Source organism: Aythya marila (assembly GCF_965140915.1).
Source record: "Aythya marila genome assembly, chromosome: 8".
Lineage (NCBI taxonomy): Eukaryota > Metazoa > Chordata > Aves > Anseriformes > Anatidae > Aythya > Aythya marila.
In genome coordinates, this window is record NC_139049.1 from 1,097,673 (window position 1) to 1,117,127 (window position 19,455).

The 19,455-nt window shown below is 34.6% G+C and overlaps 1 protein-coding gene across 1 annotated transcript in view; it reads right to left on the reverse strand.

Annotated features, from left to right (window-relative positions):
* HFM1 (helicase for meiosis 1) overlaps positions 1-18,304 on the reverse strand; it is a gene marked incomplete at its 5' end in the record, with an annotated part of 37,198 nt that extends 18,894 nt beyond the window's left edge. The window contains 19 exon segments of the mRNA XM_082766035.1: positions 161-208; positions 1,109-1,242; positions 2,265-2,359; positions 2,828-2,973; positions 5,038-5,139; positions 5,231-5,274; positions 5,865-5,953; positions 6,036-6,236; positions 6,695-6,856; positions 6,948-6,968; positions 6,970-7,065; positions 7,495-7,646; positions 9,781-9,913; positions 11,115-11,185; positions 13,805-13,852; positions 14,733-14,995; positions 15,997-16,318; positions 17,633-17,781; positions 18,234-18,304. Coding sequence (XP_082622161.1) covers positions 161-208; positions 1,109-1,242; positions 2,265-2,359; positions 2,828-2,973; positions 5,038-5,139; positions 5,231-5,274; positions 5,865-5,953; positions 6,036-6,236; positions 6,695-6,856; positions 6,948-6,968; positions 6,970-7,065; positions 7,495-7,646; positions 9,781-9,913; positions 11,115-11,185; positions 13,805-13,852; positions 14,733-14,995; positions 15,997-16,318; positions 17,633-17,781; positions 18,234-18,304 — 2,347 coding nt within the window.
* Between the last annotated feature and the right edge of the window lie 1,151 nt (positions 18,305-19,455).

Below are 19,455 nucleotides of genomic sequence, written 5' to 3' on the forward strand. Positions count from 1 at the left end.
AGCAAAAATAATTAAACAAAATCAATAGTACAACATAGTAAATTACATTTGTTCTGTGACTTAATCTACTGAAATTAATGGAGCTGTATAATACGCATAAACATGGATGAACCTGGCCTAAAATCTAACATTTTACTAAGAAAGCTTAAAAGCCACATACCCTGTAATTTTGCTTCAATTCCAATTTTATCCAATCCAGATGAAAAACCTTCATGAAAAGACAATTTAAAAAAATCTAATATAATTATGTGCTTCCTTCTCAATATTGTAACCAATCAAAACCAATTTCCTAATATTTAGGAGCCAGATACCCAAAATGAAAAAATTCTGAATGTTGTTATACTGGGAACAAATCAAGAGCCTTACACAACATAATTATCTATGCACCAATAAGTGGTTGTTGGAACAGACTGGAAGAGTTAAAAGCTCCAGATGTTCCTACATAATACATCAGAGTCCTAAAAATTGCAGAAATATCTGTAAGGAACTTTGAAATAGTTCCTTAGCAGGGGACCAAATTCACATGTTGAATCTTTCTATCATAAAATACAGGAAGCTACCTAAACTGTAATACCCATTTAAGTACTAAATGTACTAGGGTCCATTCCCATCTATAAATCCTTAAAAAAAAAAATTGTCTCCAGCAAGTAACCAATGACTTCATAATCATTGTAGTGCAAGTGGCCAGGAACAAGGACAAAGCCAGGGCTGGCAACTGAGACGCTGTTCTGGAGAAAATGAATTGAAGACACCAGCATTAGAATTATTGAAATTTTGTTTTAGCAAAACTATGAAACACTAGACAAAGTTTTTTCTTAGCAGCATATTACCTATTCAGTGCTGAAATGCACATTGTGGCTAGACACTGTATTCATACACAGCTCACTGCATTGAGATGAAAAAAACAGATCATGTGAAGCTGTAAATGGCTTCTTCATAGTTTTTAACGTTATGCCACATTGAAATGTTACAGGCCACATAACACATCGTCTTCAACCCCATATAAAACAGTAGTCCATAAGAAAAGAAGAAAAAAAAAAAAAAAAGAAACAAACAATATTGATCTAACACTTGCGTGTGTCATAATTTAGATCAATTACAAACAAACCGTAATGAGTTGGATTTTTTAAAGCTCTAATGTACAAGAAGGTTGATCGTATCCATTCCAAAGCTACAGTGACATCTGTGACAGTATGCAGCACTATTTCTGCATTTAAGTGCTCGACAAGATGCCTGTGCAAGCTGTCAAAAACAAATCAACCAAAAAAAAACCTGTAAGTATATTCAGCAATTAGTAGTACAAAATATGCTATTTTGTTACTAACTATTTTGGATTTCTTTTTTCTGTCAACTGTTCACTTTAATCAGTGAAATCACTAGAAAACAGTAAAGAATATGTAAATAATCAAAAATGTAAGTTATGGCTTAACATCAGTTGAATAAAAATAAAAATTCTGTGACTTTTCATAATTATTTAGAAAACAAAGTTTTCTAAAACATTTTTCTAAAACATTTTTCTAAAACATTTTTCTAAAACATTTTTCTAAAACATTTTTCTAAAACATTTTTCTAAAACATTTTTCTAAAACATTTTTCTAAAACATTTTTCTAAAACATTTTTCTAAAACATTTTTCTAAAACATTTTTCTAAAACATTTTTCTAAAACATTTTTCTAAAACATTTTTCTAAAACATTTTTCTAAAACATTTTTCTAAAACATTTTTCTAAAACATTTTTCTAAAACATTTTTCTAAAACATTTTTCTAAAACATTTAAAAGTTATAGCACAGTGTTGATATTTTGAATATATTTTAAAAATGAAACTTTAAAATAATAACATGATCAAAAGTTTGTGTTTTATCCTTTAACATCTTAACTTTCCTGTATATTTGATTCTTGAAATGATGTTCACCTCAACTGAATTCTGTAGTTTAGTACTTTCTAGACTCTGTTGTCGAAAGATTCAGAGACATGATCTGGGTTCTACTCTTGCTGTTTGTCTTTGCAATACGTATTATTTCAGTTCGTTAAATTTTCCAGCAGGAATCTACATCTAACTTCTCTTCTGTTAAGTTTAAGATGACCTAAAGTTGTTTTTATCTTTTAAAACAAAAGCTGTTTATTTCTGAGTAGCTTGGCTTGATTTGCTTTTTTTGGATTCTGAAATTTCTTCTAAACAGACACAAAAATCCTGAAAAAACACCTTCTGTAGAAATAATGAAACATTACTACCATTTATATAGTCTTATGAAAAATCAGTTACCTGCTCTCTATTATATCTGCACCATTTAACATCTGTATATACTTCTCCCTTGTACTCCAACGAGTCATAATGACTGCTGTTGCTGTAGTGTCAAACTGAAAAAAAAAAAAAGTAAAAAATTAAAACAAAATTAAAAAAACAACCCTCTCTTTTTGTGAAAGCAAAAGGAATTAGAACTTTATGAAGACAGTGCTTCCAGTCCCCCCGTTCCTATTTTAACTTAATTAGATGCTTTCTTGCTCTGATGTTATGAGAACAAAAGTACATTGTGCTCTATGCTATTAAATACTCTAGATTTTTTATCATGCAATTTCTAAATTTTGTGTCAACTTCCTATTTTTTCCTCTAATCCATATTCCTTACACAAACCAAATGCAATCTTCAGATCTTTTTCTAGAGCAAGGTAAAGCAATGCTTTTTAATGGACAGTACAAAAGCAAACATATTTTTCTCTAATAGATATTACCCAGATATAATTTAACTGTTAATAAAAAATAACTAAAAAAACAAATGCTGCAATATTTTTTTTGGTATTGTTGTTTCTTCATACAGCATTAACTTACTTGAGGTCTTCCTGCTCTCCCAATCATTTGCAGAATATCAGTTTCACTGTACTCTTCAAACATCCCTCCGACATAGTGCATTGTGGATTTTATAACCACCAGGTGTGCAGGTAGATTGACTCCCATAGCCAAGGTGCTAGTAGTAACTAGATCAGATCAAAGTATATTGACTTCAAGGTGAACACCACTGACACGTCTCACAGATAATAAATAAGCAGCAAATAAGGGCCTAATTTTTCATTGCTAAGAGCTCTTGCTTCCCCGTAAACTCAGTGGAAGGCAAGGACATTTTGCACCAGAAATAATTAGACCTAGAACAGACATGTATTTGCATTAAAATAAAAAGTATGTATCTGATCATCTGCATTCAGTTATCAAGTATTCTTTACCAGAATACATCTGTTCAAAAGTGAATATTTAAATATTAAATAAATGTTTAATTATTAAATACCTGTTTAATTATTTTTATTTAAACATTCCTTAACAGATCATCCAGAATGCAATCCATCTTCAATAAAGCACATACACACTGAAGAAACAAAATCCATAATTCTTCATGGATAGAAATTTGAATACAGAAACATATCTATCTTCCTTCATAGTGACTAGTATCTTTAAGAACTTTTTTCAAGTCATCAGTCATTAGCATTATTTATATTCATGGCACCAAACCACAATCATCACCAATACTATCATAATACTTTACCAATACATACTCTCACATGGAAAAACACCAGCCGTGTTTGTTTATGTGCAAATTATCTCCCTCTACTACTTTTAAATTTACTTTCTTTAACAGAAATTCAGCATGGAAAGTCAACTATACAGGCCAATGGATACAACTATTCCACTAGAAAAACAAAATATTGTTAAACACACCAATTGTTTTCAGAAATTAAAGGAGAGCTATAATTAATGAGTCACAGGTACATCAGGAAAGAAGGATCCAATGTAAACTAATGCCACAGCCATTTCCCTTCTCAAGAATAATAGTGGTTTTCATACTGTCTAGATAGGCAAGCTGGAAGTCTGCTGGAGCAAAATGAACCACATAAAAAGTTGCAAAGAAAGTTTCTTACCAGTGCAATTCAAACTACAGTCCACATATATATACCCACTGTGAGTATACCTACACTCAAGACCTAAAATTTCTTCCCTTTGCAATACTTGTAGAAGTGTGTTAAAAACCATTCCCCTTCACGTTCAGAGACATGAGGCAGAAAATGCCCACTTTCAGTTGTATGAATGTGTATAGTTATAGTATCTCAGATTATTCTGAAATGTTCATACAAAACACACATTTCAAAGAACTCAAGTATCAGTAAGCACCTTTGCATTCTTTTAGTGGTAGTCAATATGTACATACACTGCGTTGAGCAGTGGCACAGGGTCTCCTGTTCATTTTGCTAAGAGCAATTGTACAACCACTATCTCCTGAGACTTCAGAAATGGCACAGCAGTTGGCAAAGCCATATGCACAACTCCAGTACAGCAGATCACAAGAATACAGAGAGACTTTTTAATAGGATGGGTACTACAACTGGGAATTTTGCCAGATCATAGTAAAGGGATCTACCTTAAAATTTCAGTGAGTCAGGACTGTTGTACAGAAATGAAAAATCCATGAATCTTTCATTGTTGTATGTGAACCACACAAGCAGTTTATAGAGTCTGAATTTCTGGATGTGAAAAGTGAAGGCCTGGACAAGATGAGACTATCAAGTCTCAAACAGATACCTTCTCATTCTATGTAACAGCAGGTGCAATCTTTCTTAGCAACCACACTATCAAAACACCTTGCATGGGGGGCTCGAAAATGGAATCTTGCCTGTCTAAGGAGAAAAAAAGTACAAGTTTATCTTCAGGGAACTAGTGTTGCAAAAGACAAACCAAGAAAACATAATGTGAAAGCTGAAAAAGGACATAGTAGCAGAGGACTGCTCAGCACTACTAGAATGAAATGGATCTAGGCCAGCCCTATAGAAATGTAAAGAGCAAGGATGACCTTTGTGTATGTTGAAAAGAAGGAAAGTTCTCTGGTTTTCAGTAATAATGTGTCTGTACACTCACAGAGTAGAAGTGCATGTGAAACATAATAACAACTTTTGGATTTCACAAAGTAACAATGGAAACAGTAGAATCCCCAATTCCAAACTACAGTCTTCTCAGAATACATTAACATTTTGACTTTCAAAGTTAAATTGACTTACAAAGTACTGGTAAATCTCCAACAGTAAAAGCTCCTTCAATTATTTTTCTGTCACACACCTCCATACCCGCATGATGATAAGCCACACCATACATTAAAAGATCTGATAATGAAATAATTATGTCCATTGTTTGACTAAGTTTACTCAGGCAAATTTTCATTCACAAGGCAGAGAAGTGGTAGGTTATATTTACCTCTGAGCTTAGAATCTTTCAATGAATTTGCAGACCTTTGTAATCTACACAACAAAGAAAAAAAAGTGCTTCAGAATCGCAAAGCAGATTCACTAACGTTGGCAGAATATGCAAAGAGTACATTTAAAACGCTAAGATATAAGGTTCACATGAAACAATACACAACTATGCCTTTTAAGGTTTTAAGATGTATTCCTTGACATGTACATTTATTTTACATACGTTCTCATATTCCTAGTGCCTTTGTGCTTTTTTAAAGATGTTCTTAGTTTATAAATACATGTTAGCCTATCAGAAGGATATCATCTTAAAATAACTTTTTACCTACACATTCTTTGGAATAACCACCACCTTTCCCAAAGCAAACAAACTGACTCTCTAGAGGAGCCAATGCACCCTTTCCAGTCCAGTCATCTTTCCAAGTTATAACATACAATCTAGCTCTGAACTGGATGCAGAAGGTGAAATCAGATATAAATACTGCTGGCAGAAATGCAAGTGAGAAAGAGGGAAAGCAACAGAGACATATAGAAACATTCCTCTGCTGGAAACTGTATTAGGTCAACAGCTTCACAGATTTCACAAGTTTACTAGAATACATAAACACTTAATAAAAATTTCAATATAAAAATACCTTTGTTTCTGTTCTATACTTAATAGAAATTTGGCATCTTTTGAAAGAACAGAAGCGGCCTGCTGTACTCCTTTTCTTGTGGCACAAAACTGTAAGTAAGAAAATAGTTTTTTCTGAATCAACACTTTTTGGTAAGAAAATTATAAATGTGATTAAAAAAAGATGTTGTACCACAAGTGCTGGTTTTTGTTCAGAGTATGTTTGTATAACACTCGCTATCTTGTAGTTAAGAGTTAAGTCAAATTTGAATTCTGTTTGATTATCACTGCAAGGAAAACCAAGAACAATTTTGCGTAGCTTCACTGGTCGCTGATCCTCATCTATTTTCAGACATACAGCAGGCATCTTACCATCTGAAAGCCATTCTGCAATCTTTAAAAAAGAAGAAACAGAATTTAAATTTAAATAATAATTTTCTGCCTTTAATCATGCTCTGCTCAACGGCATTATACAGTAATTAACTTACCTTTTGTCACCTATAAACTATTAACACATTTCACATACTTTTAGCATGAAAACCAGTGGAAGTTCTACTTTCTACTGAACCATTTTACTTTGGATTGAAATCTCAAGTCCATTTAGATTTATATTAAAGACAAAAATCATAGAAATCTGAAACAGAAGCATAGCCATACTTAGCTGATAGTTTCCTATGGTTGAAGGTCATTTATTAAGTTAACATCAACCACAAAGCTGCAATTATCTGACAGCTTCAAAATGACAACTTTGGTATCTATTGATATTTATTTAGAACTCTACTTTTTTTTTTTTTTTTTTTTAAATAAAATGCAACTATATTAATTAAAATACTATTAAAATATAAATCTTACATCTTCAGCATTTGGGATTGTTGCGGAAACAGCTACAAATCTCAAGGGAGGAACAACGTCATGATTCTCTGAAAGACGCCAAAGAGAAGACTGAATAGTCCTCATCCGACTGACTACAACTTCTAATGTTGCACCACGGCTTTCATCCTTTATAACATGCACCTATTAGGAATTTTAAAACATTTGCAAAATATTTCTTGAGTAATACTCTATACATGTGTTAAATAAATGTTTTATTTTCTAACACATCTTCAGGAACAAAAATAGCATATAAAAATCATTATTTTTCTTGCCTCATCAATGAGAAACAGTCGTACAAGCTGAACTATAGAGTTGTCTCTCCACCTTCTAGTCATGCTATCCCATTTTTCCTACAAGATAAAAAAAAGACAGGAGGAGAAAAATCTTTGAAAGGCCAGCGTATGTCAGAGCTATCTCTGACATAGCATATCAGAGCATATCTCTGCATGACAGGACATGCAGGCATAACTAAACTTTAATAAATCTTTAAATTAAATCAGTTAAATCAAGCAAATGTATGTTTCATCTGACACATTATTACATGCTGTTTACGTGAACCAGAAGCATGCACAACAATTTGTAGGCAAGTACAAAGATCATAAAGTTGTTCTGCAACTCACTACTCATTAGTTCTCATTAGTACTCATAAATTCTGCAAATCAGTACTCACTACAAAAAAATAAATATCAGATGTGACAACATACAATCAGACCAGTAATGTCCGCTTTTTCTAGTGGTTTTGTTTTGTTTTGTTTTTAAGAATTTGGACTGAAACCTACAGGTGTAGTGATAATAATGTGAGCACGATGTATTTCAAATAAGTCATCCATCACTGTATCTCCCGTCAGTTCCTTACAGTTGAGTCCTATAGGTCCAAATTTTTCTTTCCAGTCATGATAACGCTGACTGCATAGAGCTTTTACTGGAGCCACTAAAAACAACACAAAATGATCAGTTACGTCACAAACACCAAATCTTCAACTGTATTGCTAAAAATGCTAAATGCAGATGTCTTCTTGCATTTAATTCTTCAATTTTCAGCTTTGCTCCCCAAACCATAACATTCACAATTGGATGATTATCCTGTCCCTTATGTATAGATCAACTTTGAGCTTTGGGCCACGGTTCTTCCCTATCAGCAATTGGAAACAGAACCCTTTAATTAAGGTTATTTATGCCCTCTCTTAATCCTGACTTTTTCTTCAGTTCCATATGGAAACAATAAGCACTCAGTTATCAAAAGGTTTTCTCACAGACATACGAAACCACAGGAAATAGATCTTTTTAATGAAAGATCATACAAATACCAACCGTTTTCCTATTTAGAATGATATGAGCGCTCTGTATTCAAAGACAATGAGGGGTTATAAATGAGAAACCATTCACAAGCAGGCAACAGAATAGTAGAAGAAACAAAAACCTATCTAAACCATGTGTACAGTTAAGTGTAGTAAGTGTCATACCAGCTAACATGGGAGGTAGGAGCAATGCTGGTCCTGATGAATGGACTCCTAAAACAATCTACTTTTTTTTCCCCCGTCCCCCCCCCCGGCCTGTAGATACATACTATACTTGTGCAGATGGAGGTTAATTTCTAGAAGACAGAAGTTATTCTCTACAAGGACTGATACTAGCAACACATGAAAGTCTATACTGGATAGGTAATCTATTGGAAAATGCAGCAATTTATGTTAAAAAAAAAAAAAAGTGATCTACCAGTGATCTGAAAACAGCAGTAATAAAATAGATCTTGTAGTTATGGCTACTTAAAGCCACTGGAATATGATCCATTTCTGTTGTCAGCTGACAACTGATCCACAAGATGAAGCGATTTGAAGAACCAGTTTCTGCTACAGAAAAAAAGGTGTAAAACCTCATACGATTACCAGTGGCCTATACAGAAGCAGAAATCACTAGCTTCAGAAAACTGATAAAAATAGCAGCAAGTTCATAAAATTGCAAGAGTAATTTTCTATTAGCAATGAGGCAGAATGCAAGAAAGTAGTAATTGCCCCCTAAAATTCAGCCACCAATCCTTAGCATGTTAAAGCTATTGGTTATCAGCCCTAATTTACAGAACTACCACACCCTAATTCACATACATTGGGCCACAGACAAACTGGCTACTGGATAATCCTCCAGCAGTACATACTCTGATTAACGCCTCCGTTCCAATATTCACAAAAACAGGCATATCTTGTTCTTCATCGTTGTTGTACTAGGAAAGGTCAGCAGATCTAATTCCACCAGCACATAAATACTCCCTTACTGAAAATTCTAACCAGCTGATTAGCATCACTTCTACCAATACAATTAAAAGTCTTAGAGCACACTGAAGTGCTTAGAGAAACTACAGTATGTGTCTGTTTATAAAAAAATCTCTTTACAATACACAGTAAACTCTGTGTCAACACTAGCATTATTGTAAGGATTTTAACTCACTGAAATTAAAAAAAGACTACAAACAAAGCTGAAACATTTGTAAAATAAAGATGAAACATTAATAGCAAGACTAACAAATATATCACTGTATGAATTAACTAACATTGGGACAAAACCACCCATCTCATCTGCTTTACATGATACGAATGTAGCTCTCCAGGAAGAAAAAGAGTAATGGTCTACAGATGTGACTATCTTTAAGTATTTTCGTTAGTTTATATACAGATCAATTAAAACTCATGAAGACCATGGCTCTGTTGCCTTTGAACTAGTAGACAGAAAGCAACAGCATGAAACCTTGCCAGATAAATAAATGTTGAAAAAAGTGATTCTTTTATCAGAGAAAATGACACGTACACAAAAGATATTGCTTCAGCTCAGGCTCTGACGAGAATTTGTTTTAGTTTCCTTTGTTTCTCTTTTTTTCAGGTATATCTTGCTTTCTCAGAGGATACTCTTTACAATATTTTTATTTGTCTAGGCAGTGATGGCCACTACAATTATACAGTGCTGTTACTTAAGTAGTTTCAGTATTATTTAAACAATCGATCCAGATCTCCGTGCTTACAGAATGACATCTTCTACTGTTGTCATCAAAATGATTAAAGCTGCATAATACTTACTGTAAACAATTTTAATATTTAACCAAGGCATTGGGGCTTCCATAAGTAATCTGGTAATAGCTAGTTCAAACATCACAGTTTTTCCAGAGCCAGTTGGAGCACAAATCACAAAATTTCTATCTGTGTAAAGAAGCTAGGAAGGAATGGCATAGAAGTAAATGCAACGCAGCTATTCATTGTACCTATCCATACATTGTAAAAACATTTTCTAGGTAAAAAAGACACAAAATACACTGATAGCTGGTAGTTCTTTAATTAATTTTGTATTAGATGTGGACTTTAAATTACAACAAGAGAAAGAATGTCTTTTGCTATGCAACTGTCATGGAAACGTAAATGAGTGACACTAACAATACTGCTAAACAATTGTTTGCAGGAATTACCACTGTTCTTTCTCTATAGTTCCATTTCTTCAATGCTCACACATACACACAAAAATCGATGATATATGCATATGAAATCTTTGCTGATTTTTGTTAAATAATCATTTGTAACATTCAAACAGAGAAATTTTAAAAAGCTGAATCTTTCCAGCTCAACAATAAAAAAGGCATGACCATTATCTTTTTAATATGATGACTTTTCTTTCCAACTTCATCTCTTATATGTAAGTGATAGGCAAACCTTGTCCTTCCTTGTACTTTGCAAACAAGTTTATATTTAGAAGTACTAAAACATGTCACTCAATTTTTTCCCCAAAATGATTGCCCTGACAACTCTGTTCATAGAATAACAGAAAACCACTGCTATAAGCAAAATTTACTGTTGTTATAGTTACTAAAAAAAAAAAAAAGTAATGCAAGATTATTTTACATATGATGTATATATATGATGTATATATATGATGTATATGTATATATATATTTTATATATGATGTATAATCCTCACTGATGAGACTCTGATTTCCCCTCTCTCTGCAAAACCCGTAATACAATCTTCCTCAAATTGGTTAATTTCGAAATCAGTTTGGGGTTTTAAAGAAAAAGTATAGTTGATAAAAAGAAAGGATGGACAAATACCACTTTTCTAAAAGAACACCCTTCTCTAAAGATCTGCTTAATTTTCCTTTGAAAATAATTTAGGATACTGGCAATCTGTATGTGTAAGTATACTTGTCATTCACAACTTCACACAAATGCATTTGAGAAACACATTTTAAGACGTTCTTCTCATCTCTCTGCTATGCTCAATTCTGCTTATCTATTCCAGGAAGAGACTTGAAATATATTGTACATTTCTAACCCCTTTTAAGTTCTAAAGTTTCATTTACATTTGCACAATGTATTTATCTACACAGTACTACTTGCAGCTGCAGCAAACATTTCATACTTACGTCATCCAAAGCTTTAGACTGTGCATAGTTAAAATATGGAAACTCCTTAAAAATACTTCTAAATTGGGTCGCTTCAGAGCATTAAGGAAGTGAAAACAGAATCACAGAGTCACATAATTGTAAAGGTTGGAAGAGACCTCAAGATCACGGAGTCCAACCTCTGACCTAACACTAACAAGTTCTCCACTAAACCCTATCACTAAGCTCTACATCTAAACGTCTTTTAAAGACCTCCAGGGATGGTGACTCCACCACTTCCCTGGGCAGCCCATTCCAATGCCTCACAACCCTCTCAGTAAAGAAGTTCTTCCTAATATTCAACCTAAAACACCCCTGGCGCAACTTTAGCCCGTTCCCCCTCGTCCTGTCACCAGGCACGTGGCAGAATAGACCAACCCCACCTCACTACAGCCTCCTTTAAGGTACCTATAGAGAGCGAAAAGGTCACCCCTGAGCTTCCTCTTCTCCAGGCTGAACAACCCCAGCTCCCTCAGCCGCTCATCGTATGACTTGTCCTCCAGACCCCTCACCAGCTTCGTTGCCCTTCTCTGGACAATCTCTAGCACCTCGATGTCCTTCTTGTAGTGAGGGGCCCAAAACTGAACACAGTACTCGAGGTGCGGCCTCACCAGAGCTGAGTACAGGGGGACAATCACTTCCCTAGACCTGCTCGCCACACTGCTTCTTATACAAGCCAGGATGCTGTTGGCCTTCTTGGCCACCTGAGCACACTGCTGGCTCATATTCAGCCGACTATCCACCATCACTCCCAGGTCCTTTTCTGCCTGGCAGCTTTCCAACCACTCATCTCCCAGCCTGTAGCCCTGCTTGGGGTTCTAGCACCCCTGGTACAGGACCCAGCACTTGGCCTTGTTGAACTTCATACAGTTGGCCTCAGCCCATCGGTCCAGCCTATCCAGATCCTCCTGCAGAGCCTTCCTGCCCTCGAGCAGATCGACACACGTACCTAACTTGGTGTCATCTGCGAACTTACTGAGGGTGCACTCGATCCCCTCATGCAGATCATTGATAAAGATATTAAAGAGGACTGGCCCCAGTACTGAGCCCTGGGGGACGCCACTAGTGACCGGCCTCCAGCTGAATTTGACTCCATTCACCATGACTCTTTGGACCTGGCTATCCAGACAGTTTTTAACCAACGAAGTGTACACTAGTCCAAGCCATGAGCAGACAGTTTCTTGAGGAGAATGCTGTGGGAAACAGTGTCAAAAGCCTTGCTGAAGTCAAGGTAGACCACATCCACAGCCTTTCCCTCATCCACCAAGCGCGTCACTTTGTCATAGAAGGAGATCAGTTTCATCAAGCAGGACCTGCCTTTCATAAACCCATGCTGACTGGGCCTGATCACCTGCTTGCCCTGGAAGTGCCGCATGATGACAGTCAAGATAATCTGCTCCATGAGCATTATAAAATTTCTTTTAGAACTGTGAAATACATCTCTACCTTGCAATTTAAATGCCAATTTAAAAAACATGCTACAAACTTTAATTGAGAAAAGCTTGTCAAAAAAATACCAGAAAGTAATTTATTAAATGATTTAATATCTTCATTTGATTCTTGGTGTGCCAAATATTGCACTTCATTGAAAAAACAAAACAAACCACTCCCTATTTGAGAGGTCTCAGGACTATACCATGAATTGAGAACCTTCTCCCTGGAATAAGTTGCATGGAACAGCATACAATTATGACATGTGAAAGCATTTGAAGGAGCAAGCAGAGCACTGCTGTTAACATATCTGAAGTGCCAATTGCCACATTATATTTGTAATATAACACATTCAACAGCGTAATATTGTTTACCCAGTTGTAACAGTAGTAAAGAAATTCACCTACAATCTCTTAATGCTGATAGTGCTATTAAAGGTATTTTCAACTGCAAATATTATGTATTTTCCATATTTTCCAGACAAAAGCATTTTTATCTAAAATACAAGTAAGAGTAAAGAGAGCATTGTTTCCTTATGATCCAAACAAATGAGATTATCCTTGTCTGGACTTGCACTGAAGCCACACAAGCAGACTAATTGCAACCATCCAATCAGGCTATGGATGCAAACACAGTCGAATGTAACACCAACAGTCACAAAACCAATGAACAGCTGAGGCCTTAAAAAGTTGTTGTATTCATTTTAAAAGACTCAAAAAAAAAAAAAAAAAAAAAAGAGTAATACAAGAAAATAATGAAATAAAACCAGAAAAAAAAAAAAAAAGTAAAGGTGAGCAAGGATTTTTTAAAAAGGCTTCTCTAAAATTATCCCTCTAAATAAATGACCCACTTTCAAAAAGAGGAACTTTATCTGCAATTGGCAACATCAGAACAACTGAGTTCTTACTTGTTTTGGAAATTATGTCAATTCTTACCAAACTAAAAATTTTACATTTTACATTTTAAAAATAAGTAATTTTGAGGATAAAATATACATGGTTGAAATAAGAATAAGTTTGCTTGGTGATGAATGATCTATTTATAAGTTATTCTATTTTCATTCTAGCTTTGGAGGTCCCAGGCATAAATTCCCATTCAACTCCCAGCATTACGTTACAATTCAAAACTATTACAGTATAATGCATGAGTTCCTATGGCTACAAACTAGCCACTATAATTTTGTAAATGTAAGAGTCATGGTAATAAATTCAATAAATCAGATACAGCAAATAAAAGGATACGTATTTCTGTAACAGCCCTCAACATTTCCAAATTTCTTCCTGTTGTTCCTAAAAGAAATTAAAGTTTATAAAAATAGTTTTAATTGTTCTCAACCAATATCCATGAAAAATATCTTCCTAACTCTAAGCTGTGCATTCTGTGAGGAGCTACAAGGCTGCAGCAAAGCAGAGTTGATAAAGGAGCTGACAGGACAGGAAGGACATAGGTTTGTTATTTGAAAGAACCATGTTGGTGGCCCTTTGTTGAACTCACTCCAGTTTCAGAATGTCTTGCTTGTACCAGAGGCCCAAAATGCCTCTTAATACAGTACCTAGACATCTGAGAAGTGTAGTAAAAGTTATGCAAACTGAACACAGCTCTTGAGGTGCAGCTTTATCAGAGCTGAATAGACCAGGACACTCTCTGCCTTCATTACTGCTGGGGCAGCTGCTGGCTCACATTTGTTTTGTTTGCCAGGCCCCAGATACTTTTCCACCTGAATTTCTAAAAAAAGTATTCAATCACTTAATCAAAATTCTCACCACTTTCCTCCATTTTTCCTATTTAATCTAGAAAAATACAAGTGTGAGCAACATGACTAATAAACAATCAATTTTTAATGTAGATGAGACTATCCACTGTATCGAAGGACCAGGCTGCTCCTTTTCAAATTGTTTAGGAACAGACTTGGAGTGACACTTTTAAAAAAGGTCCAAGACTTAGTGCTTTGGAAAATGTAACTCTTCTTCATAAATTGTTTACACAGCACATATTAAGCAACAACACATTTAAGTTCCTTAGAACTGTAATATCATTTATCTATATTTAATCAATTATCTTAATTTGAGCTGGCAGAAAAAGGTTCTTCACTCTTTACCTTGATCAGTGGAGTGTTTTTTTTTGTTGTTTGTTTTTGTTTTGTTTTTTGAACAGAGCAATAATAATTACCTGTCTTATCCAGAATCCTTGAAGCACTAGGAAGCGATTTTATTTGAAATCCTACTTTAGATGCAATGTTCCCATCATTTACCCCATGTAGGGTAAAATCTGAGTCTGTAGTTATTGGAGTATGATGCTTTATTCTCCACACATCTTTTCTCGCTTCTGTCATGTTTTCACTTGTATTAAGGTAAGTATCAACTTGTTTCATATCCACTGAACTATCTTTAAATTTTGTATTTTTATACATACAATCAGACAGTTTAAATAAGCTGCAAAAGATGCAGGATCTTTATTACTTTGTTGTATGCTACATAGTTTCTCTAATATTTGAAAAATATACATATTTATATAAGAAACACAACCAGTAAGATACAATCATAAGAAAAGTTTGGAAATAATTTTAGTTGATCTGTCTGACACTCTTCTACCCAAAGAAGACTCCTTTCAATACACATTTTAACTTTACTTAAAAAGGGGAAGAGGGGGGAAGAGGGGGGAAGAGGGGGGAAGAGGGGGGAAGAGGGGGGAAGAGGGGGGAAGAGGGGGGAAGAGGGGGGAAGAGGGGGGAAGAGGGGGGAAGAGGGGGGAAGAGGGGGGAAGAGGGGGGAAGAGGGGGGAAGAGGGGGGAAGAGGGGGGAAGAGGGGGGAAGAGGGGGGAAGAGGGGGGAAGAGGGGGGAAGAGGGGGGAAGAGGGGGGAAGAGGGGGGAAGAGAAACAACTCCCTGTCCAGATGGGCTCTGAATCCCAATAGAAGATTAACTGTCAATCACTGCATAATTAAAAACAATAGAGACGTACAAGTTCTGAAGACCGAGAAGAGCTGTGCATAGAAGAGAAGTTAATCTGTAAAACCTCATCTTTCAGGCAGCACTGAAATTACATTGAGAACTGCCCAAGGTATTCCCGGTTGGCTGACCTCTGCTCTGAAAAGCACGTGATCTCAGTCTTCTCGCTTTTTACCAAGTACATAAAGAACTCCAAATGGTATTTTGAAGAACCTGTATTATTTATTGATTTATTAAAAATTTATATATATAAAAAAATCTCATCCTTACCTTTCTCGTAAAAGAGGTTGAACTCAGGAGACATTTATTACACTACTACAATATTGTCAAAAGCAAACATCTTATTTCTTTACGGTGAAAAGACTTAGTGTCTGGAGCCCTGTTAAAGTACTGAAGGATCAAAACCTCTGCATTTGACAAATACACCTAAAACAATAATACAATTCCGACAGTTGATGATTTATCAGAATTGACTAGATGCATACCTTTTTCTTAATGTGGAATGGGCACTCTCATCATCACCATTTTCTGGAATATTAATTAAGATTTTACTCTGTGAAAAATTTGCATCAGGTTGCTGACAAATCCCCGTTCCTCTTTTATACTTATCTTGGTCAGGAGAGAGAAACAATGAAACCATTTTTAGATTTTCATGCTGAAAATTTATTTTCTCTCTTTCTCCTACACTTAGTTGGAGCATTTCTTTTTCAGAGACTATGCCAAAATGAACAGATGCTGGAGATTTATCATTTACATCCTCAGTGTTACTCTTGCATTGTTGTATAAACTTCTGGTGCTTTATCCCTCCTATGATAGACAATAAATTATTATTTCTATTAATATTCACTCACATTCATATACATACTCATTTCATTAAACATCTTCCACATAGATTTGTTGTAGCCAAATTCACATATATTACCCGAACTTACTCTCCTATCTTATTGCAAGAACTTTATATTTTATGACCAGTGGACCAGTGCTGACAAGTGCAATACATATCTTGTCAATTAGAAAGTTATAAAAATAGGACTGCTTTCTCTGTTAATTATACAAAGTAATGGAGCAAAGCTATTCCTCAGAACTACACAGTAGATTAAAATTACTTCTAGACAACAGTCACAATTCCTAATGAAGTCAGTGACAGTCAGTTTCATAGTCATCTTAGCTACTGATTGTGATTTGTAGGGTTAGTTCTGACTAGGATCAGTATCCTGATCTGACTAGCCATACAAGCAAGAGGCAACAGCAGAAATGAGCAATTGGAAGCAGCTGTATTAAACAGCCTTCACTTAAATTTGGTAATCTTTTAACCATATTCTTACGGTTCAGAGTACGTATAAAATTCATTAAGAAAAATACAGTTCATCACCATCCTCTGTTAATTTCAGTGTTATATGTCTAGAAACTTAAAATTACAGTGGCCTGTTTGGTGCTTTCCACAAACATCAAAAAGTTTACTTGAATAAGTAGTTCTTGATGGGATTTGCTCTTGCATATAGTAAGAAAAAAAAACACAACTCTATTTTAATACTATAATACCTAAAGAGAGAATATTGTAAATCAGCACAGCAGCTAAGAAATGCAGAAATCTAGTTGACAGTGATAAAGCAATGACATGCTTTTAAAAAAAATCCTTAAGGTTATTATGAATATTTAGATGGATGGCATACTGCACTTAGCAGCAATGAATGACAACCTCCAAATTTTGCCTCCTGAACAGCAATTTAGAGGGGAGGAGAAGGAAGTTAGGTCCATATAGACTCTCTATGTCTTGATGGGAAACAGGTCATCAGGAGCACATGCTGCACTATGTTCTTGCAGTCGCTTCTCATCTTTCCATCAATCATCATAGCACACATTGGAGTAGCCAAAATTTTGTCCATACTGCATATGCTGCCCACTTCTGCACGGTGACATTGTAGTCTTAAAATGCCCAAAGAGGACAGCTAATATTCCAAACCTTTTCTATGAACAAAACCATCACTCTGAACTAAAATATATTATTTGTCTATATTCATATATATACTTCATATTTCACAGCACTAAAATAAAGAGGAGGAATTATCTATCAAGCTAATTATTTGTCAAGTCATGCAGAAAGAACGTCATATATTTTACCCATATGATTGCTGGCTGTGTTTTTTTCCAGCTTCCTCTGCAACTCATTTTTTTTCAGTTCCCTCTGTAACTCCTCTGCTGCTGGAATTTCACCAATAACCGGAGCAGGTGCAATATACCACATGTTTGACTCTTCTTTTTCTAGATCTCTCTCTCTAATATAAAAATGCAAGGTACGATCATTCTTTAAGGCTCTCCACATCTAGCTTAAAATTACTAGTCATAAACAACCTACTGTTTCTCCTGCTTAAATAATAAAAAAATAATAATAATTAAAAATAATAATAATAAAAAAGAACAACAAAAAAAGCTGGTTAATTAGTGTGATTTTTAATCTTTTAATCACAGTAAATTTAAGATGCAAAACTTCTGCTAATCCATATTTCTTATAGCCAGAAGATACACCTGCATTATTCAAACCTCAATATACTTAAAAATGTATATTTCAAAATATGCGTTGGGAACTAGGAAACTTCTAGCCCCAAATGTCTATTAAGAGATAGAAAAGGGAAAAGGAAACAACAACAAAAAAGTTGTAAAATGATTCACAGTCTGAAAGTACTTGGGAAACAATTATATATATTTAACAGTAAAGATTTACCTTTTTTTTGCATCTGGTCTTTCATAAAATAAATTATCCAATGAAAAGACCGTGTCAGAAGAGTTAAACATTTTTAAATCAAATATCAAGTCTTTTAGTCTGTAAAAGACAGCACAAAAACTGTGAAAATGAAATGCCTAGAATTGGACCTGTATAACGAACATAAAGCTCATCAGCGATACAAGTGCCAGTATTTCTTTTCCAGACTTATTCTTGCTTTTAGGGCTCTTGACTGTACCCTTAATGATGCTTCATAAAGCAAATCTCTCTCATGATAAAATACGGATCCTATTAACTATGACAAAAAAATCCTTCAGGACAGCATTGTAAAAAACCTATATATTACCATGATATGTCAGGAGGGAAAAAAATGTGTAATACTGAAGATTCAGATAGAGATGGTGTTAAATTACTTCATTTCTAAGAATAATGTTGAAATTTGTTTAAACATCTTCAGACTATATTTTCTTTTCTCAAATCGTTTCCATTTTGATGGAAAACATACCATTTGTATATCTGAATCTAATATTTGTATATCTTGGATCTAATTTGGATTAGATGCTGTCATTTTTACAAAATAAATAAATGGTTCTATTATCTAAAAAAAAAATAATAATAATTTGAATTTACAAGCAGATCAGACTGTTTTTTAATCATTTATGCAGATTGCTTACCTGGACAATTGGACTATGGGCCCAACTCCCTAATGTTAATGGAGGATTCTGAAACATCAGGACCAGAGATTACTGGTTTTAAACATACACATTAATAAAAGTATTATTAATTTAGCACCAACTCTAGGCATTAGGTGTGTTTGCTTTATGTGGTTGCATTGAGGAGTTCCATAGCTCTTAATTTTGCTTAAGGATGGATTCAAAAATCAAAATTCTTACTAAAAGAATGCCACAGAAAGGATCTTAGAGTCAAAATCTTAGGTTCAATGAAATAAATAGTAAAATACTAAATCAAGTTCAACATTTCAAAAATCCCAATAAATGAAAAATCCAGTGATAGATAAACCTACAGCAAACCCATATTCCTTACTTACAGAGATAAAGACAACACATTTTTTTTGCTCCAGCATTTCATCAATAACATGAAAAAAAAAATCTTTTAGAGTGCATTGCAAATAGAATTCAGGTTTGCTTAATTACTGTATACTGTCACTTGTGAATCAAAATTTAAAAAACATTTTTCTTCCACAGAGCTGTAAAACTTCAAA